Below are 22,201 nucleotides of genomic sequence, written 5' to 3'. Positions count from 1 at the left end.
TGTCCAAAGTTGGAAAAGCAGTCGGCCGTGAAGTGACTAGCACACACATGCACAGTTTTACTGAGTGTAGCTGGCACATTTCCTTGATAAATGAACTCTAGCCACTTGGTCTTGTCTTCTTCTCAGATGTAAAGCTTGTGCATGGAACCATGTGGCTTTTTACAGCCAAAAACAGAGCAGTGATGGCTCTTCAACTTCCCCTCCCCGCTGCTGGAGAGAAAATATCTCCAGCAGTGGGCGGGGGGGAGGTTCGGGGGTATCTGCTCCGGTGGACCAATCAGGTCAGACTTGCTCCTGATTGGTCAAAAAAGTCAATCGCTGACGTTGGCAAATCTCCAAAATCCAAACTGCTCGTTTTAGGTCAGGATTTTACATTCACAAGCACTACTAACTTACTCTCATATTTAGTTAGTGCTACTAACAAGCACTAACTAAATATGAGACCTTTAAACCACTACAGTTAAGACACTGTCCTAGCAGGGTTGCCACACGTCCAGTAAAATATGGAAATGACCTGTATTTAGCACTGTCCCGTTTTAAATCAATATGGGGCGCAATTTGTCCTGTATTTCCAGTATGCCTTGAACGCAGCACCACTCTGCCTAAATTCAACATGCGTTCGCGTCCGCCCACTAGAAACGGCAGTTGGTTGGTTGATTTTAAGCGTGGAATAAGTGCTCATCATTAATTTGGTTGGAGAAAGTCACTGGACATCAGAAGTTATTAGTTTGTGGCTGTGGCTGCATCTGGTACTCCGCCCAATGCCCCATTGAAAAGCAGAAGATGCAGAAACACAGACGTGAGTGTGAGTGAAATGATTTCAAAGGACATGGTAAAATCAGTCGCAGAGTGCTTTCTGAGCTACATGGTCACCTGTTGGACATGCGACAGCATGTGGCTAGAGAGCAATGGTACTGCAACATCAGGACAAGCAAACATCAGACTCACAGTTCTTCATACCTGGAGCATCTCCAGATACAGGAATCTTACTAAAAATATGATACATTTGGAAAAGTTACTTCTACTAAAAAATGAACAGTATGAGATTTTTAAAAGGTATAAATTATTTTTAAGCAGTCACAGTGTTTTACCAAATATATTAACTTGGATTGTTTTTGTTTTTTTTATCAATCCATCAAAAATACAGACATTTCATTAGTACAACATGAAAATGTTCAATACAATATTGATAACAAGTAGCACTCATGATTGAAAAAATATTTAAAAATTCGTACATATTTACTTGAAACTAACTAGTACATTACCACAACTGGTGCGGGACCCCCCCATGCTGAGGTGTCCAATTTTCAGCCTCAAAGGTGACAACCCTATGCCCAAGTGTCTTTCATTCTCAAGGGTCTTAAAAGATCTTAAAACTCTTTTGGTATCATGTTGCAGAGGGATGGCACCTCTGTGATGAGGCTTGACTTGTGGTTGGTGCTGCAATTAACACCCGAGGTGATAGTGGGGGAGAAGACAAGTCACTTTTTAGCAACAATTTGAGATCCCCCACCGTGCACTGAGTGAGAGGCACAAAGTTGAAGTGCAAAAGTAAGAGACTATAGTTAAAGCTGACCTTTATAATATTGACACTGGGCCAGAAATTTTAACGTAGCTATCAACATGAAATAATCCTGGAAATATACTCCTGTGAAAAAATAACAGAGAATCTGATTGACATTTGGAAATATGAAAGTGTCTTGATGTTAGTGTTGGATTAAAGTCAGATAAGAGATAAAAGGTAAAGATTAACATATGTGTCGAAACATTTTTTTGATGTTTTATTTCCTTGGTGTTTTATGCACCGGCATGTGTTGAGAGTGTAGTTGTGCAAGCTGTACCTAAATAGGGGCCAAGCATTAGTTCTGGCAGGGTGGTTCTCACATAGGACCTTTACTACACACACACACACACACACACACACACACACACATGAGCGAGACGAGAGCCAGAGCTTCACAGCTTGTTATTCTTGATGCAGCTGGAAGTCTGAGCACTGTTCTGTGTTAGGCAGGCTGGCTGGCTGGCTGAACTTGGGCCCTGAACTGGTTTGCTTTCAGTCCAAGGCTCGGTGGCCAGAGGCTGCAGCATTATCAGTGTCATTCTGTCTGTTCTGCTCGGCTGCACGAGTCAGTCCATATGAGGCTTATGTAAAGTCCAGCCGGTGTCAAAGGCAGTGTAGCAGCCAGGCCGCTGCTCACATGAAATGTGTGTCGGCTTATGGAGAGATTTCCCACTGTTGTTGTTGCTTGAAAGAAATAAAAACAACCCTGTCATTTTATCCTCCTTTTTCCAAGCTTGATGTGTTTATGAGTTGACTTGAAGAAGTGTGAAATGGTCAGTCACACATTTGTTCAGCCACTGGGAGCTTAAGCCTTGTTTATAAACAGAATTAGCCTCCGTATGTTCAGCCAAATGACTTTAGAAGCAAAGAAGCAAAACGTGGGCAATCACCAGGAAACAAAAGGCTTTGTTTTGTTTTTGGAAAGAAGGCACAGAAAGTTTTATGTGCTGCTGAATTTTCAGATTGCCTCATAAAGCTTACGCATTCTTCTTTCTTAACCTTTTTTTGGAGTAAAAATGTTGAAGCAGTTACTCACTTGCATCATGGCTGTCTGGCAGTTTTTTCCTAGAGTGTGTTAATGGGTTTTGGAGGCATGGGTGTAGAGTGAGTGTGTGTGTGTCTGTACTCCTAACTGGCTGTACAAGTGCAGCCGTCACCTCACCGCTGTGTTCCCACACACCCTCTGGCTGGCCTCTCTCGCTGCGTTCGGTAATGTCTGTCTGCTATCACCCGCCTCGCTTGGAGCACGCACCGGGAGAACGGTCTGATGTGTGTGCAATCAGGCTGGTGGTAATCAGCTGAGCATCTGCTCTGCTCCGCTCCCATGCGTATGCTTCACTTATCTGTGTTGTGTCATTGAGAAGCTTGAGCTGTGATATCAGCGTTGGACTCCTCGACCGTTACAGCTGTCCGCTTTCCAAACAGCCGTCCACTTCTTATGAAAGAGACGTCAGAGAGTTTTCTGTGTAATTCCAACACGTCTGCGTGAGCTCATGGAAGTTATTTTGTATTTCTGTGTTTTCATTAAATTGTGTTTTAGTGACCGTTAGTCTCTTATGTAAGTTGGCTGTTGTTCTGGATTGTTAATCTGACATTTTCTAGAAAAACAAACATTTTATTATGTGATGATTTGATCAGATATATCCACTTTACACACTACTTAGTATTTAGCTTGTCTAATCAAACTGTGACCAGTGAATACATTTCAGCTGTAGTAATAAATCAGTGAGAATAATTAAATTAAACCTATTTGTCCGTTTTGGCCTTTCACTAACAAGTTTGCTTTCTTTCAGCATTAATAAGTAATCAATGGAGGACTCTTTCCTCACAAACAATCCTCGCACACAGCTAATGGCAACTTAACCTGACATTTACACTGATAAATATCTGTGCTGTATCATTTTAGCTACAATAATGTCATTGCTGTGTTTATACCCCTGACATTTGGAGAATATTTTCCGCAAGACGATCAAACCACCCAAGTTACTGGCAATAACTGTCTTTCAACCCTCCACCCTAAAAAAAGGCTTATTATAGTAATCCTTTCCTGTGATATTTTGCCAGCAAGTGTAATTCACCAGCTTGTTGTATTTTCCAGAGAATAATCCAGGCGTGTAATCCAGCACTGCTGTGAGTTAAAGCATTAGGTTGGCTCTGTGTCTCAATGTGTCACTGCAGCAGCAGCAGTACATTGGTCTTTCTACAGTTTACAAAGCCTGGATGACTGTATCACTGCCCCTTTAACTGAACCTGTCTGTTTTTTGTGTTCATTATATTAGATCATACCTCTGATGTTATTCAATGAATCATGAGCTGTTTGCGTTGGCTCTTTGATGGTGTTTCTGCTGCTGAGCTGGGCAGAGCAGACAGAAAGAAGAGTGCTCTTTGTCTTTCTTATCACGCTATTTGTTTTTGATTTCTTTGGCCCGCTGAAGTTCAGGAAAAGAATAATATGACAAAATATCCAAACTATGGCTTTCTTTGGCTTTGAGAGGAGGTTAAATGAGAAGAGGGGTTTGTAATTTCTCTTTAGGGTGACTCAAGGCTGGAATTAGATATCTCAGTTGTTTTTCACAAACAGAGTATTTGGCAGGAGTATGGGTACATTATGGCCTAGGACATAGAGAGAGATATTCAGCAGATTCACTGTGTTATTTTTACTTAACCTTAACTTAAACCCGCCGTCAGGTTCCAATTCATGGATGAAATATAAAAATGGAAAATAATTGCTATTAGCAGTTTGTTGCCTTAGCTGCCCAGGTCCCCAGCTTTGCTAAACGCAAAGTCACCTCAGTTTGAGAGAGTAGTGTAGTTTTTTTTTTTTTAACAGACACCAACTTTATATATTATAAATAATGATGGGACTCAAAAACCGGTTCCTGTTGAGAATTGATGAGAAATGTTTCAATCCATCGATATCATTAGCCTTTGTGTTTAACGATTCCCTTATCAATTCTTTACATTGTGCCGGAGCCGCCGGGCTTTACGACAACTAGTCTGCTGCAGTTATCGTAGCTTAGCAGTTAGATAACGTTTCTCAAGAAAACTCCAATTCAGGATTTTCAGCTTGAAGTTTTACTGAAGAACTGACTTCATAAAGAAATGTACATCACTCTCTCTCAGGAGATTCATATTCAGTACATTTGAAATGGTATAAATCACCTTATTTACCAAAATAGCAACATAGCGCAAGCTTGATGCTAATGTATATGGGATATATATATATATAACTGCATTGATATGCTAGCAGTTAGCATTCAGAATAGGATTTTAACTTTCATCACAGAAACATATCACATCAACTCTTTGTAAAAAATACTGAGAATTTCAAATGCTAAAAGCTAACAGGCAATAAAAGGCTCATGGCTGACTTCATAACTACGGAAAGCTTCCAAACAACTTTAACCATTGCTATAACCACTTTGAGACACTAGATGGCCTACTTGAATTATTAATATATCACAACACAGTACATCAACGTCACATTGTGTGCAATTTTTACCTGTTTCTGTTTAATTATGCCCAGAAATATCCAGACTCAGGGACCAATTATATTTTATTCACTTACAGTATAAACTCAATTAAATGTTGTTGACACAGAAAACCTGAAAAGCTACTTTTTGTACCAAGAAAATTCACAACAGGAATTGATAAGCAGAATCGATGTGCCTTTCTAGACTCTATCCCCTTCTGTCTTCCAGAACCATCCGTCCAGAGCACGTGGTGCGATCGGTGTACAAAGCCACAGGATGCACTGACAACCCCAACCACCACGTGATCTACCTGGAGCATGTGGTCGTACGGATTACAATCACACACCCCCGCCGTGGAGACCTGTCAATCAACCTGACCTCACCCTCAGGGACCAAGTCTCAGCTGCTCGCCAACAGGTAACGAACACGATTTGTGATGTCATATGAGAGAAGAAACTGTAAGTATGAGTGAAGACAAATGACCCGCAGGGATAAATACCAACAAAGCTGAGTGAGATGTGTGCTGTACAACATGAAAGAAAAAATGCAGCTTTCTGTAAAAATGACAGTTAATTATTATTTCTTTGTTAACAGTGATTCTTTTTTGTCATGAATACATGTTAGCTATATGTCTACACTCACCACAACACAACCACAAGACTGTACAGTACAGTTTATCATTGCGTGTGACTCTGCTTGTTTTTTTCTGGTATTTGCAAAACTTGAGCTGCTGTTTGTGGTGTTTGTGTGTGGTCTTGATGTGCAGGTTGTTTGATCACTCCATGGAGGGTTTTAAGAACTGGGAGTTTATGACCACCCACTGCTGGGGGGAGAAGGCAGCAGGCGACTGGGTCCTAGAGATCTACGATTCACCCTCTCAGCTCCGCAGCCAGAAAGTACCCGGTATGACCTTTTTTTTCTAAACTTTTTTAAGAATAAAAAAGAAAATCTATTTCTGTATTTCATCCATGAAAACTTGTCTTGATTTCCACATAGTACAGATAGAAGACAGAGTTGTCTGCTTCAAATGCTCGTCTGGAGGCAGTGAACTTGAGTGTTACAGCCCCCTAATTTAACAACATAATAAAGTCTCCAATGGAGTTCTTAAAAAGCAGACAGGTCTACTCTCATCTTAACTTGTGACAAGTTATGTGCAGACTTAATAATTTGTGGTATAACCTGTTTATAGCAATTCCTTGCGTGAAGTGTACAAATGAAATAAGTATCAGAGGGTATTCAGCTGCTCAACATCAGCTCAGACTGAGGACAATCTTTGCCTGAGCTGACTTTTACAATGTGTGTGTTTCCTCAGGCAAGCTGAAGGAGTGGTCATTGGTGCTGTATGGCACCTCTGTGCACCCGTACCTGCGCAGCGACAAGCCGCGCTCCACCGACATGCTGCCGCCCACCGAGGAGGAGTTCACAGAGGAGTACAACGGTAGGTGATAAATCCAGAGCAGTGCAGACAGGTTAGCTGCAGTCAAACATAAATCTGTTTTTATCGTCCTGTCACAATGAAAGTAAGCTGTCCATGCCACATTAGTAATTAGAGTTTCATGAAATGAAGCCATAAATTAGAAATAATGGTTCTGTAAAAGTCTGTTATTAGTCTATAAAGCCTGTTCTTACGCTCATCACCTCTCTACGCTCTGACTGTCTTGGTTCTCCAGGCCCCTGTGACACTGAGTGCAACGAGAACGGCTGTGAGGGTCCAGGACCCCATCACTGCATCAACTGCCTCCACTACTTCCTCAAGTTCAAGAACAACACCAGGTCAGAAAATAGATTTATAGAAAAGAAAAAAAATCCAAGTTTCACCACAGTGTACTGTAAATGTTTTAGGATTTACTGACTGAAGTTCAAAAAATTCAGTTATTGGTATTGACTTGCACAACATAATTTCAATTCTCAGAAACAAGTCAGTGCAGTGTTTTCAGGCTATTGCATCCTAGGCTCAATAAATTACACACAGTGATTTCAGGTGAAGAAAGTCTCATAAGAAAGGTTACTGCCTTATCAACTACCAATGATGGTAGTAAAACCAATCAAACCTGTATTTTCTTGCGTAAAATTTCTGCATCTGCTGATGAGGCAGTTTTTCATTAATTCCTCTGTTATAGAAACAGAGGCAGACAGTAATCATGTAGAACAATTCAAAACAAAGAAGTGGGTGTGCTGTTGGAAGACTTTCACAAACTAGCGACAGGAAGCTCTGGTGTGTGAAAAGTTGCTGGTGGACACAGGCCCCAAAGTTTGCAGGACACAAACCGATAGTGCCTCCAGAACTTCTTCAACTGGATTTTAATGCCAAACTCTTTCCTTCCTCTCAACTTTTAACCTTTTATTTAAACACAATCAGTGTGAGCACCTTTTTCAATCAGCTGTGTCATAAGCAGAAGACAAGTAAAATAATACATAGTATATAATAATATTGTACATAGTTTGTGTGCTAACATAGTTCAGTCTTACAAATGAGTATTATATAATGTTTCTGAGTCCTTCTGACTGTTTTCTCAATTTGGACAGTTTAAGAGATGTTAAAGTAATTTTCCCTAATGTCTTCACCAGATGACATTTGCTTTTTCCCTCTCAATTCAATAAGTGCATCCGAATGACAAAGCCACAGATAGAGGCGCCGTCCAACATCTGATGGTTTCAAACACTGTGTGTTTCTCAAGGAGTGCAGAGACCGTCAGAGGAAGAGTGAGATCAATAATAGCTGAGGGGGTCTCAATCACAAAGTTTAAAACAGGTGAAGAGAAACCTGCGGCACAGCAGCCCACTGCTAACTGGATCAGACTGAGTTCACAGCCTCAGAGAAATGCTTGCGGAGCAGCTCTTTTAGCATAGATGAGTTAAATAGTCAGCAAACCAACGGAAAATTCTCAATTTTGTCTTTTCAAATTTAAAGGGAGCAGTTTAACGACTGATAAAAAAAAAATGGGCGATAAAATCTGACCAGATTATGTATGGATATTTTTTTGGTCTTTTTTGCCTGTATTAGATGGGACAGCAAGAGAGATACAGGAAGTATGGTTGGGAGTAGATATGCAGTGGAAGACAAAGGCTGGAGTATAACTGGCAGCTGAGGACTTTAGCCTCTGTGCACGGTGCTGGAGCTTTAACCGCTGAGCCAAACTGGCACCCCGCAAAGTATTGTTCAACATCCAGCTGACAAATTTGGGGCATAAACACAGCCCCTTGAGATAAACTACGAAATGTGGCTTTTTTAATCTTTGAAGATTAGAAAAGACAACTCAGAAAGAGGTGATTGATCATCCTGGAGCTTTCTTACATGTGTTTACACAGTAAATCCTTCGTCTTTGTTTAGACATCGATTTCAGACTCCTTGGAAGTATTTCTAAACTCCATCATCCCACAGTCTGTTACATGAAAGTGAAAAAGGCTCCAGCTTTTTAAAGATTTGATTGGATCATATTTCTTGATTTGCCATCAAAAAATTCACCATAGAACAACAAAAGAAGAGGAACACCAAATATTAAAGTAATAAATGAAACAGAGTGGAAAGTGACTCTTGAGCTGCTTTATTCAGTTTTCCACATGAGAGGCACAACTTCAAAGGTACCAACTTCATAACGAGCGGAAATTGCTGTTTCATGACCGCATGAATTGTCTCCTGGTCGTCGTCATATTGTGACCCTGTGTCGTGTTGCAGCTTTTGATGCAGGTGGTTCCCCGGTGGATTTGTTTGTCTGAAAAACACAGACGCTGCTTTCTGTCAGTCAAAATGTATTCACCCCCGTCACGTATGTGCACACCTGTGTCTGTAAGTGATTGCATTTGTGTGTGTGCACATTTTTTTGCCCTTAGGATCCCATTAGGATCAAAGTCTGTTGTAATTGCCTTTGTGTCGGGAGTCTCTGCACTAATAAAAGACAATCCGATGCAGGTGCATGAGATTGTGTGAGCTTAGCCACTGCCTTATCATTAGCTCACTTTAGAGTTGTTCTGCCCTTTTCTGCCACCACTGGGAGTAATTGATGAACACAGGTCGGGGAGTGGTGGGAGGAAGGAGATGAGGTGTTGTTTGGGTTTAATGCTCACATAATTACATCCTTACATATGTGTTTGATGGTCGACACTCACCAGAAGGTCACAGTGTGTGGGATTCTTTTTACACCTCTGGGTGTGCAAACGTTTGTGTCTTTGGTTCTGCGTTTTTGCTGTCTCTTTGTGAGTGGAAGAACAAATTTCTAATAGATGAACAAAAAGGAAAAACTTTTCCAAAGTTCTTCTGTGTCTAAAATTTGAGTTTCTTCTACTTCAACCATAACCTGAGCAGGAAACGTTATTAAACTGTCAGTTTAAATTTTTAATTTATACAAGTCAAATTTGTAGGAGTTAAATTAATTCAATTTCCTTAAGACTAATTAGCGTGTGGTGTGCATTGAGTAAAAATCTACTTAATCTTATCAGTGATGGGAAATGTGAACTGCAGTTAATGTCCTTATGTTTCAAACTGAAAAACAAAGAAGACAACACATTTAACTGTTCTCAGTGGCAGCAACAGCCCTGGATGTTTAAGGAAAGAACTTTTTTAAATTAAATCAGTTTATAAAAGTAAGTGGGTTTGTCTTCACATTTTTTTTAACATGAATTGCGTCTTTAAATTGTTTTTACCTTAGTCTGATGACCAAACAATCTCAATCCCTGACCACAGTTTTATGGACACAGTGACCCTCATTTATCAATCTTGTGTGGGAATTGGTGCAAATCTGGCTGTAAAAATCAGTTCACAGCAACGTTCACATTTGATTTATGAAACGTGCATACCAAAGGCAATCACGGCGTACGCCTGATCAGCTGTTGATAAATGTGGTGGCTGAAAACAATCAAAATGTACATAACATGTCCCTCAATATGTAAGGTCCAGCTGGCCGGACCCACAGAATTTACGACATAGAGGGGCGCATTACGGGAAAAAGGGAACTTCTCCATGCTGGTAATCGACAACGCCATAGCAACAGAGGTAGAGAGGAAATGACATCGCGTTGTTTGGCAGTCAGAAATAAAAAACTAAAATACATCAGAGTTTTAAACATTTAATTTACACAGCCTTCGGCTATACCTTAATTAATTAATCCATGATGTCTGACCATTAGAAGCCACAGTATTATTAATTGTTTCCACTCCGGTTCAGAAACGTGGAAAGTTGTCTTTTAAAAATGTGTTTGAGCTCTGAAAGAAGCTGCAGACTGCAGCCTGAACCTGTCACAGACTGAGGGGGGAGTGGAGCTGAAGTGTGTCGATCGTGCGCAATTACGCACGGGTAGACAGGAGTTTAATGATTATTTGGATAACAAGATGAACACATAGGTTGTGATCTCATGTAAATGAACGTCTTCTGTCTAGTCACTTTTTCACACAGTACACGTTTAAATGATAATATTGTGAGGAGTGAAATAATAATCTTCACGGTAAATCCTGTAATCAATACAGCTTTCTTAAAAAAAAATCCAGGCTAAAAGTTTGATCCAATGTCCTCTGAGTGTTCTCTGCTGAGACTTTATCATGGACATGGGAGTGTATTATAAACTGATAACAGCATCTCTATTTTCATTTTTTTTTAAAAGCAAACTGATAGATGAAACCCATTTTTTAAACAGAGATATCAGCTGACAGCTTGCACTGCTCTTTCATACTAAAGTATTTTACAGATTGTTGGAAGAAGAGTGAAATGTTAGAAACATTCTTGGTGTCATATATAATTCAAAGATCTAATTTCTGAAAATGTTTTGCGCACATATGATCTTATGACTCCTACACAGACAGATTTCCCTCGTTGCACTGCGCTCCCCACTGACATCAAACTTGCGTACATGAACTCAGACCTGCCGTGGGATTTGAGCGTACCCGATGCCCACGTTCAGATTAATAAATGCCGATCTGTGCGTGGAAAGGAGTGTACACCCATTTTTCAGGCGTACACACGTTTGAGAAATGAGCAACATTGTGATCAGGAACCTGCTTTAGAAGTTCTTGTTAAGCTGAGCTCTTTGTGTGGACTTGAGATTATGAGATTTAAAACCTCAGTTTTTGAATCATCATTTCAGTAATAAAGAAATAGTCTTGAAGTCAGAGAATGAAATCCTGGTGGATTATGTTTCACACACACAATATTTGTTTCCTCGGCAGAAAACTCTGATGTGGGTGAATGAAATTTAAGGTGTGTGTAGTGAGGATTTTGGAGATCTTTTTACCTTGAGGAAGGAAGCCTGAGGCTGAAATGAGGGGTTGATAAAGGGCTGTTAAGTCATTTAACAGACGCTGCACCTGCTCACCTTACAGTGGCTTCATTCGCTCTCGCCCTGTTGATTATCAATAATTATGAGCCCATGATGCAAGAGTTAACATTTACTGTTTCATTATTCAGAAAAAAAATCTGTTAAAGCTCAACAAACTGTACTTAATTTCAGCTTTTATTTATAACTGCACACAGTATACTGTGCCTGTGATGTCTTACACAAGAGGCACGTGTTTCTGTTGCACATGTGTTTTGCATCACAGGTCTGTTAACAGTAAAGAAACCAAGCCTACTAACAGGGTTTATGAATAAAAGAAAGGCACCTGATTTATGTTGAGTTATGTTGTCCTCTCTTCGAGTTTCACTTTGGTCTTTGGTGACACACTCTTTTCTTTTTCTTCTCCTCCACTTGTGTATCTCCAGGATGTGCGTGTCTGAGTGCCCCAGCGGCTTTTTCCGCGACGATAGGAAGCGCTGCAAAAAGTGCTCCTCATTGTGCGAGACCTGTGTTGGCAGCCGCAGCGACCAGTGCACCACATGCCGGACTGGTTTTCACCTCAATGAGGGTTCCAACACATGCGTGGCCACCTGTGCCGAAAGCTTCTACCTCGACCACGGTGAGACTTTCTGCTGTCAAAACCTGCCTTAGACTCACAAACTGTCAACTAATGAACCAAATCAAAATGAATGAGGAGGAAAAAAAGCATTTCTTTTCTCCGTCTTTGGGACCCCTGTGCCACCAACCTGGTGACGGCATTTACAGCCAGTCAAAATGACCAAGAAGTTGTTGTAGATTAGGGATGGGAATCGGAAACCAAGTTCCTGTTGGGAATCGATAAGAAATGTTTCAGTCCGTTGATATTGTTAGCCTTTGTGCCGGAGCCGCCTGGCCTTACGTCAACTAGTCTGCTGCAACTATCTTAGCTTAGCAGTTAGATAACATTTCCAAAGAAAACTCTGATTCAGGATTTTCAGCTTGAAGTTTTACTGAAGAACTGACTTTATAAAGAAATGTACATTACTCTCTCTCAGGAGATTCATATCCAGTACATTCAAAATGGTATAAATCACCAAAATAACAAAATAGCGCAAGCTTGATGCAAATGTATATGGGAAACTGCATTTATATGCTAGCAGTTAGCATACATCAGTATAACTTCAGCTTCAGAATAGAATTTCAACTTTGATCACAGAAACATATCACATCAACTCTTTGTAAAAAATACTGAGAATTTCAAATGTCAAAATCTAACAGGCAATTGAAAGGCTCATGGCTGACTTCATAACTACGGAAAGCTTCCAAACAACTTAAACCATTGCTATAACCACTTTGAGACACTAGATGGCCTACTTGAATAATTAACATATTACAACACAGTACATCAACGCCACATTGTGTGCAATTTTTACCTGTTTCTGTATAATTATGCCCAGAAATATCCAGACTCAGGGACCACTTACATTTTATTCACTTACAGTGAAAACTCAATTAAATGTTGTTGACACAAAAAACGTGTAAAGCTACTTTTTGTACCAAGAAAATTCACAACAGGAATTGATAAGGGAATCGATCAAGCACCAGATCAATAAGCAGAATCGATAAGGGCATCAGTATTGACCAAATCTGATCAATTCCCATTTCTATTGTAGACACTCGATAAGTTTACCAGTTCTGTGTGGTGACCACAGGATTGTGTTAAACAGAGCAGTGCAGTGGTGTTAGTTAAGTCTAGTAAACAGTCTCTGCCCTTTTTTATTTTCTCTTGTGTTTATTAAATTAACAAGCAACGAGAGACTGAAACTATGTGTATGTTATAGTAATGTCTATAGATTGGTCTGCAGCCAGCAGTGTGAGCCCTGGCAGCTCTGAGAGTCTCTGGCAGTAGATCTGAGCTGATCCCATCCAAGTTCAATTATAACATTTTAACAGGCCAAGTTGTACTGGATACCTATTGCTTTTTTTGAAAGCTTGGCAGGTTTGAGTTTTGTGTTGTGTTAGTCTGACAGCAGGCCAAGCTGAATTCCTGCTTTTATGAACACGTGTACAATTTCTTTACATCTAACATCACTTTAGATGAAAAGATCACTAAAATTGACCCCACAAACTCATGACATTTCAAATATGTGACTTACTGAGATATAAAGAGGAGCAGAAACTTATCACGTCATCAAGATAACTTTAGGTAAGGGGTGATCAGAAGTGGTGTTTTTATGATACTTTTAGAATATTGCACCTCTGGTTCCCAACTTGAAAAAAATCTGAAAGTAAAACAGAAAAACTGTGCACATGCGTTTCTACTTTTGACTTCCTGAGGCCGCATACCAGCTATCCTCACTGACACTCTGACGGCCTCCTCTAGACTCTGACAAACTTTGCTGTAAAGGTGATATGATGAGCAGGATAGAGTTTTCTTAAGACGCAGAAACACCTTTTGATTAAAAACCTGTTTTTCTCTGGTTTTAATACAATGATAAACTCTTTATTTTTGCTTCTTTCTGGCAAACCTCGTCCTTGCTGGAGTGCCTGGAGGCAGGAGCGTCCATGTGTATTGTGTCAAAGCGTGTCATTGCGTTTAGTCTGCCTTTTGAAATATTCAACGACATTCCCGTGCCCCCTCTCCAGCTCTTCAATCTTCTTTTTCATCCCCACAGTGTTAGCCTTTTGACATTTCTGCTCTCCTGTTCCTCTCTGGTCATCTCCTCTCATCTGCCCCGTCTTCATCTTTTTTTTCTCTCCTTTCTTTCTCTCTTAACTTCCTACTCGCTTTACTTTTGTTGTCCTCCTTCTCCTCTGTTTCTTCACTTTAAATGTAACAAAAGTTGTGCTTCTTTTTAGCCTGTATGTATTTGTATGTCCCTTTGTGTGTGTGTGACAGGCTGATGCTGTTTCTTTCAGATTCCAACATTTGCAGGAGATGTCCAGAGAACTGTAAGAAGTGCACCACCTCCTCTATCTGCACAGAATGTAAACCTGGTATGAGGTAAGCAGAGAGTCAAACTGAACAATTTCACTGAGTTTAAATCATGGAGAGTTTTAGACAGAAACTTATTAAAGTTTTGTGAAGTGTGTGTGAGTTTCTGCCTTAAACTGGTGGAAACTATGTGAAAGCTAAATTATGGTGAAATTGGCTTGTAGTCAGCTCTCTCTGGTATTTCTGAGTTTCTCTTTTGGCTTTTTTATTTGGGCGATTGGGCTGTAAATCAAGTTAGAACAGGTGAACCAGAGTGGGAGATGACACGAAGAAAAAGGTCAACGGTCAGAAATGAACCTGGGTCGCTCGTTTCGAGGACTTTTGCCTCTGCACATGGGAAGTGTATTCCTTCAGTTGAGCTAAACCATTGCCCTGCTCTCGTGCTGGTTTTGATCCCAGTCTGTTCAGTCCCATGTTGTTCTACATCAAATAGTTCACTCAGCTTGCTTGTCATTGTGTGGTTTCAGGATAAAAACGTTTGTGTTCATCCACTCTGAAGCAGCAGGAAGACACCGTTGCTAATTTAGAAAGGCCTATTGTACCACACTGTTTGGGTTTGTGGTAGAACCAGAGAAAACAGGGCTTCCCAGCTGCTTTCCCCTTGAGAACTACACTGTTACATGAGTTACTTTCTGTAACCCAGGCTTATTAGAGCTTGAGTATACTGGTATCATGTGCAACCCACAAAAAGAGGAGCCCTTGCCGATTTTGGGCTGTACTCCTGCTTTGAAGAACCTCTGATACACACCATTTAGTCATCCATGCAGATGTGCTCCAGTTCATTTTGTGGCCACTTCCACAGCAGCCTCTTCAAAAAGCCACAACTGCAATTGACCTGACAGAGGGTAGGGTGTTTCAGAGTGCTGAAATTCCTGATAGGTCATGAAGAAAATACTTGTGAAGAGTTTGAAACTAATATGTGGTCTTGAACCCAGCTTGAAGTGTTCAGTGTAGCCAGAGGTGGAGGTGGGGACACTTGTAAGCCATAATTTCCTGTGAACGCCAGCGAGCCCACAGAAAGACACATGCTCACACATGTGCACACCTTCACAGAAAGTAACAGATACACAGAGACTCTGCTCTGCCACCATTCATGAGAATGAGGAGGAAGAGAGGACCAGACATGATTGTTTCTGGGAAACATTAGCTAACGCAGACCAGCTGTTTTTTAGCTTAACGCAGCAGCTCACCAACCTGTCCTTACTTTGACTTCAGACACTGAACTTCATAAACGCTGAACTACCTCAGATTGTAGTTTATAAAAGTTTAAACTGAGCTCTGCCTCTACATCTGGTATTATCAGAAGATTTGGTTTCTGTCCGTCAAAAACAGGAAACTTTCTTTGACTATTTCTATACTGAATTGGTGCTTCAGACGATTTTTTTTGTAACTTTCCCAAAATATAAACCAAGAAAGAAAGAAAGAAAAGCTCTCTTTTATTGTTGTTTAAAAGTGAAGCTGTGACATGTTCTTAGTTTTGAAACTTGAGAGTTGAAACTCCTCTGTGCTGCTGGCTGCTTGGATTTGATTATTTCTGATCCTTACTATGAATGTTCTCTCTTCTATTCTTTTTACAGTCTTCAAGCAAACAAGTGTCAGATGACCTGTGACCCCGGCACGTATTACAACGGCCACAGAAGGACCTGTGAGCCCTGTCACCGGGCCTGTGCCACTTGTGCAGGTAGAACTTTATAATATTTTTGACAACCAACATTTTCTCCAATGCTGTAAAAATCACGTTTGCTTATAGTGAACTTACCTGATTCCTTATAGCTCTTGAAAACATCCCTGAAGTGTGTGTCTGTGTACTTTTCAGGCACAGGAATAGAGGCGTGTACAAAGTGTGCAGAGGGTTACTTACTTGAGGACTGGCGGTGTGTGTCGACATGCAGCGCTGGCTACTACTTGTCAGAGCAGACCGCAGACAACGGGCAGGTTCAGAGGTCCTGTAAGAAGTGAGTCAGCACACCTGCCAACACCTCCACACCACTTTTAGATTTCCAGACTGCAGGGTAAACAAGAGCAAGAGAAAGTGAAGTTTTGTCTAGCACTAGCTGTTGCCCTCTGCAGCGCGTAGTAACATATTTTAATTTTTATTTGTTCCAAAGTTTAATCTGTGAAAATAAAATTACAGCAAAATAAACACAACAAACCTTAAACAGAAAAAAAGGAAAAAAAAGTTTCAGTTGCCGCTGAGAACATAAGGTGAAAACTCATAAAATTGCTTAAAAAACAATCTTAAAATATATACATCCTGATTAATCATAGTAATCGAGGTTTTATTTAAAGGTCCCATATTCTGCTCCTTTTCTGCAGTTTAATATGGATCATTGATGTCTTCATGAAATGGTAGTAACATGTTTTGGTCCAAAATGCCAATAAATCAATCACAGCAGCATTGTTTCCAGGCTCTCATAGCCCCTCTGTTCAGAACGCTCTGATTTAGTGGGCGTGACCTTCATATGTAAATGAGCCACCGCTGATACCGCCCCGCTCTTCAGCGTCACTGAGAGCAGCGTCACGAGCTTTGAGTGCACAATGTTTAGAAAACAGCAAAGCTAGTTTACCGTAACATTACAGGCTAAAACAACAGGCTAACTGCAGCTAAAGTTGGCATCCTGAAGCTAACACAAAGACAGGGGGGACACTGAGGAAAAGCTCTTACATCTGCTGCACAGCACACAGCATTTAAAATACTCACATTTCCAGGGTCTGAGGTTTGTTGGTGGATGGTTGGTAATGCACCTGGTATTGCGTGTATCTGCTCCGGTGGACCAATCAGGACTTGCTCCTGATTGGTCAAAAAAAGGAATCGCTGATGTGGACAAATCCCCAAAATCCAAACAGCTTGTTTTAGGTCAGGATTTTACATTCACAAGCACTACTAAGTTCAGGTTTTGTCATTAAATATTACGTTTTGTGGGCTGGGAGGAAAACCAAAGACCCACAAATTTCACTAAAAGACTTTATAAGGTGATTTTTGCATAATATGGGACCTTTAAACATGAAATACAGCATACTTTATTTTTAGTCATTTATGAATAAGACTTGACCCCGTCTTCTTAAGGACCCCCCTTCTGTACTTTTCTCTTTGTATTTTTATAGTCTTACCTCTGTGGTAGGTTACTTACTGCTTAATTAATCTTTTAAGTGAACACAGCATTTAAAAACAACAACCTGCACGGTATCTTAGTAAAATCTGTAAACTGTCTTCACACCCTCCTCACTGATGCTGGAGAAAAGGGAGGAAAATAACTTGCAAACATATGTTACTCCCTTCTTTAATGACATGGTTGTGACTACTTATCCTCCTATCGCTCGCACTTTCAAACTCCTCAGCTATTTTTTTCATGATTCACTGAGGTAGACTCCTTGAATTATTTATTGCTCACTTGACCCTTTACCGTACTTGATTTCCTAATTCTCTGAGCTCCCCTCTAGCTGGGTACTTTCCAGTAAAAGTTAGCCTCACTTTATCACTACCAGGAAAGCATATCTGATAACTTTGTTTTCTTGTGGTCTCATACAGGCCCTCTGCTTGCAAAGGATTATTTAATTATTTTCTTTTAAAAATGTTTACTATGAAAACAACTCTGTTCTTTTCTAAGTTCTTTACAAAGGCTGTGAACAGCACACTACAATATAACCCAGAGCGTAAACTGCAGGATTTAATGAAAACATGAATTATTTAGAGTTAATAGTTTTTGTGTTGGTGTTGATCATAAAAGCCTAAATAAAGTCATTTTTCACGTTTTTTTTATATATATTTTCATGGGTTTACTCAGTTGGTCCTATGTGGCTGGCGTTAATGATTTCCAACTGATTATTTTGTTAAATTAGAATATATTTTATTGATTGTAACCAGGAAGCAGGAAAGTCAAAGGTTTGGAAGTTTGTCTCCAAAGGAGCAAAATGTAGGAGTTTTACAACTGCTAAATGATCCATGATTAAATCTTCCAAGAAGCTGTGTACATCTGTTCATTTGGTTGCATGGACTTGTATCTAACTCTGGATAAACAATCGACAGGTGTGACCATAGCTGCTTAGAGTGCTCAGGGCCTGGGGAGAGAAACTGCAGCAGCTGTGTCAGTGGTTACAACCTGGAAGCTGGAGCCTGTGTGGTCAGCACTATCTGCAAAGATGGTGAGTTGTCAGCTTCTTATCTACGAGACTGCCTAACACTGTGTGTTTGTTTTGTACCTTCTGCATTGCTATAACTTAGACCAGCCCTATGAAGAGATAACTTTGTGCTACATCAAGCTTTGCTCTAACATCTTGGCTCAAACTGCTCAGTGGTGACGCTTCAGAGCAGGATGGTGGTGTGTCTATGTTCAGCTCATCATTAACACAGTCTTTACAGAATACACTCACACCTCTCTATTGCTCTAGTTGTCTTTTCACTTAACATCGTTTTAGACAAAGTATCTACTTACTCTTCATCCATTCTCTCCTGTCTTTCCTCACAACTTCTCACTTGGGCTTTGCACTTCCTGTTTGCCGTGCTCTGTCAGCTTGTCTCTTCTGAACTGTGCATGTTGGGCCAATGGGTTTTAGTGTGAATATTCCTGTTTCCTCTGTAAAACCGGCTGATTACTTTAAACAAACACTCCTCTGCTCATCTCTGCTCCTTAAGGAGGAGAAATGACTTCAATTTATGTTTAAGATCACTTCTCTGCATTAAGTGCACAATCAGTCTGCTTCATATTTACATCATTTGGATTGACATATGAATGAGTAGATTGGTTGATCACTTTAGGTTTTTGATGCAAAATGTCACCAAGTTGTGATTTTAAAAAATCTCCAATTTTCTAATTGTGTGACGTTTGTTTTTTTTTTTCTCTCTCTCTCTCTCTGTTTTCTTTCCCAAATCTGTTTCTTTCTCTCCTGACGTGGATCCAATCACTCCACTGGACTTCAATCATTTCCCACCTCGATGAACATCATCTATGATTGGATCAAAAAACTCTTCCTGTCACCTGAAACTTCTCCTGACCAATCACACGGTTCTGCCTGCCATTCAACCATTATTTAATGGTTCTGCCCCTGTGTGTGTGTGTGTTTTCATATGTATTTGAATGTGTGTGCGTGTATGGTCCCCCCTCCCATCCTACAAACTGCCCCTGTATCTCTTCTTCCTGGTCTGTGGAAAGCAAATGAAGAATCTTGGGCAGAAGGCAGTTTCTGCGTGCTTGTTAAAAAGAACAATCTTTGCCAGAGGAAAGTGCTGCAGCAACTGTGCTGCAGAACGTGCTCGCAAAAGGGCTGACGGGATGTACTCACTGGGCGTACAAAGGGAGTGCAGGGGGGGTTGTGGGGGCCTTCAAGGGGGGGGCACCCCTCCTTCTCAAACACCCCCCTGCCCACTCATTCATAGTCACATAATTTATAAGAGAATCTGTGCCTCTTTAAAGGGACTGCATCGGAGGTGCGATGACAGGACTACAACAAACCTACCTTTTTCTGTACTGGGACACACACACGTGGTCAGGGTGTAAAAAGACTTACAGGACTTATTTCAAGAACAAATGAGCAAATGAAACAAAAGTGAAAACACATAAAAGAATAAAAGTGTCGGTATTTTGTGACCAAAGCATCGATGCCAAAATAATTGAACCTTCTTTTTTGTTGCCAGTGTAGGAAGCATAGCTTAAAAACAGGAGCCACTCAGCCTGTGAATCTTCGAACAAGTCTGTGTGCATTTTTTTTTTTTTTGGCTTCTCTTCCTCCTCTCTTCCCAGCGCTAAGGATAAACAGATGGAAAGAGAACATACAGTAGAGAAGGCCCTGGTTTTCTGCCTGTAAATATATGTCAAAGGATAAAAAAATGAAGCTCACTCAGTAATGTGAAAATAATGTCTGTCTGGGCTGATTGTGGCTGTCTGGAGGGGGTAAGACAAATTCACACGCACACACATACACACACACACACACACGCCAAGTAACACGTGAGCCACACTTATGTACATGACACATAATTCAGCCATGGTATTAGAAGCGACAGTATCACCAAAACTGGTGCACGTTACTGACCAAAATCACCTCATTTCATTTATTTAAAAACACAAAGCTGCCCTCTGAATAGTGTGTTTGTCTGTGTGTGTGTGTGTGAGTGAGTGTGTTTGTGCGTGTTTGTGTGTACGAGAATGCCATTAATTCTTAATGTAAGCCCAGACAGCATTGATTCATTCCAGAGGTACTACAAGACGAGTCGATAGTCATTCCCTCTGGAACTTTCTGCAGGGAAAGGAACGCTGCAGAGAGTCAAAATGAATTTGTGGTACTGGGGATGCACCAATGACTATTTTTCACCAAATGATTTTGTTCCCGGATAGAAAAACTTTGCCCAAAACTAAGCGTAGAATTGATCTGTTTCTCTGACTATACAACAAAGCAAAATAATTGAAATTGAACTCATATTTGTCACAGGGAACTTTTTTTTTCTATGTGTTTGTTCTGATTTTGTCATATTAAACCCTGATAAAGGGAATTTTGACAGTTATATTTTACTCATATCGGTGCATCCCTACATGTTACTGTTCTCAAATCAATCAGAGTTTTATAAGTTTCTACTCTTTGTCACTATTTTATTATGGCAATGCATATCAACTGAAGTATTGCTCCACACTTTCAACACAGAAGGTCAATGATCGGCACAGAAAATACTCTGTCATTGTCTCGTTTCAGTTACAGGTAATGGTCTCTGACAGGCAGACAGGCAGCAGACTGCTCAGGTGTAAATCAGAGATATAAAGATTTTACTTTGAGTTCACCCTCATTTACTTCACAATCTGGAAAAAGAATCCCGTATGTCAAATAAATGTTTGTTTAGCCAACCTGAGAAAAAAACTGGAAAACAAACACAAGGCAATCAATTTTTTCTATTACCATTGTAATTGTTGGAGCTGAAAGGAACCGACAGCATCAACGCAGAAACAGAAAATGTTAAATCTCATCGAGCCAAAAACTTCTTGTGTTATTTGCGATTGATGTCAGAGGTCTGGTTTCTCCTCCTGTCCGTCTCTGAACCATACCTGATGAAACTCAAAGGTTATTCTGGTGGTGCTGCTTTCTAATAAAGAACGGCAAATATAATGTTTAAGATTCTTATTGTATTTGTGTGGGTTTTTCACACCTGCAGATTGAGCATTTACAGTATTAGATGAATTGTTGTACTGTTACCTGGTTATGGTTCTTGATGATTTGTAATAAAGATTGATGACTCCCCTGTTTTGGTTAACAAAAACTTATTCTTGGTCATTGTTTAAGATGACTTGATTTGACTTTAGATTGTGTGGTTGTAGGCGCACGCACACACACCCCTCGTATAAAAGCTGTTTTTATTGTGTACCTGTGACATACCTGTGACATACCTGTGACAATGCATTATTAATGTTACTCAAAGTCCTAGTTTTGAAAATCTTTTTTTACTTAAGTGTTCATATTAAAATGTTTAATCTGTTCATGTTTGTTTTCTTCTTAGTTTATGATCAGGCTGTTGTTTCAGCAAGACTTCATTTTTCTGTATGTGCCTCTCACTGCCTTTCAAAACTAACAGGTGCTATGATTTCACTCACTGATAAGTTACTTACAGCCAGATCCACTCTTGTTAAAGAATTTATTATTTGCATGCAGTTAGTTATGGGGCCGTTTACACGACAGCGGTTTACGGGTGAAGTGAGTTTCAGCCTCGCGTTTATACGGAAACGGTGTTTCAACCGACGTAAAACCCAAACTGTTGAAAACGCCCTCCAGATTGGGATTTTTCTGAAACGCCGTTGACAAGAAAGCAATAAGCCGGCGGTTTCAGTGGAAACGATGACGTCAAACTCCGCATACTGCAGTTTTCGTCACCAAGAACGATGTTTTCTAAAACTCCGGCCAAAGGGGACAATTTTGGTAAACTCCGGTGTCATGGTTACATGTGGAC

At 40.3% G+C, this 22,201-nt stretch overlaps 1 protein-coding gene across 1 annotated transcript in view; it reads left to right on the top strand.

The window, feature by feature from the left end:
* pcsk5b (proprotein convertase subtilisin/kexin type 5b) overlaps nucleotides 1-21,635 on the top strand; it is a 65,786-nt gene extending 44,151 nt beyond the window's left edge. Inside the window, exons 12-21 of the mRNA XM_074669934.1 lie at nucleotides 5,266-5,454; nucleotides 5,804-5,940; nucleotides 6,350-6,475; nucleotides 6,708-6,810; nucleotides 11,726-11,919; nucleotides 14,199-14,283; nucleotides 15,852-15,955; nucleotides 16,091-16,229; nucleotides 18,302-18,417; nucleotides 19,425-21,635. Of these exons, the coding sequence (XP_074526035.1) occupies nucleotides 5,266-5,454; nucleotides 5,804-5,940; nucleotides 6,350-6,475; nucleotides 6,708-6,810; nucleotides 11,726-11,919; nucleotides 14,199-14,283; nucleotides 15,852-15,955; nucleotides 16,091-16,229; nucleotides 18,302-18,417; nucleotides 19,425-19,540 (1,309 nt within the window). The 3' untranslated portion in view covers nucleotides 19,541-21,635. The remainder of the gene's footprint in view (nucleotides 1-5,265; nucleotides 5,455-5,803; nucleotides 5,941-6,349; nucleotides 6,476-6,707; nucleotides 6,811-11,725; nucleotides 11,920-14,198; nucleotides 14,284-15,851; nucleotides 15,956-16,090; nucleotides 16,230-18,301; nucleotides 18,418-19,424) is intronic.
* Nucleotides 21,636-22,201: the final 566 nt, after the last annotated feature.

Source organism: Halichoeres trimaculatus, unplaced genomic scaffold, assembly GCF_033239565.1.
Source record: "Halichoeres trimaculatus isolate MK-OKI-2021-1 unplaced genomic scaffold, fHalTri1.1 fHalTri1_scaffold_5, whole genome shotgun sequence".
In the NCBI taxonomy this organism is placed as follows: domain Eukaryota; kingdom Metazoa; phylum Chordata; class Actinopteri; order Labriformes; family Labridae; genus Halichoeres; species Halichoeres trimaculatus.
Note: the sequence above shows the minus strand (reverse complement) of the source record. Positions and strands in the feature narration are given on the sequence as shown.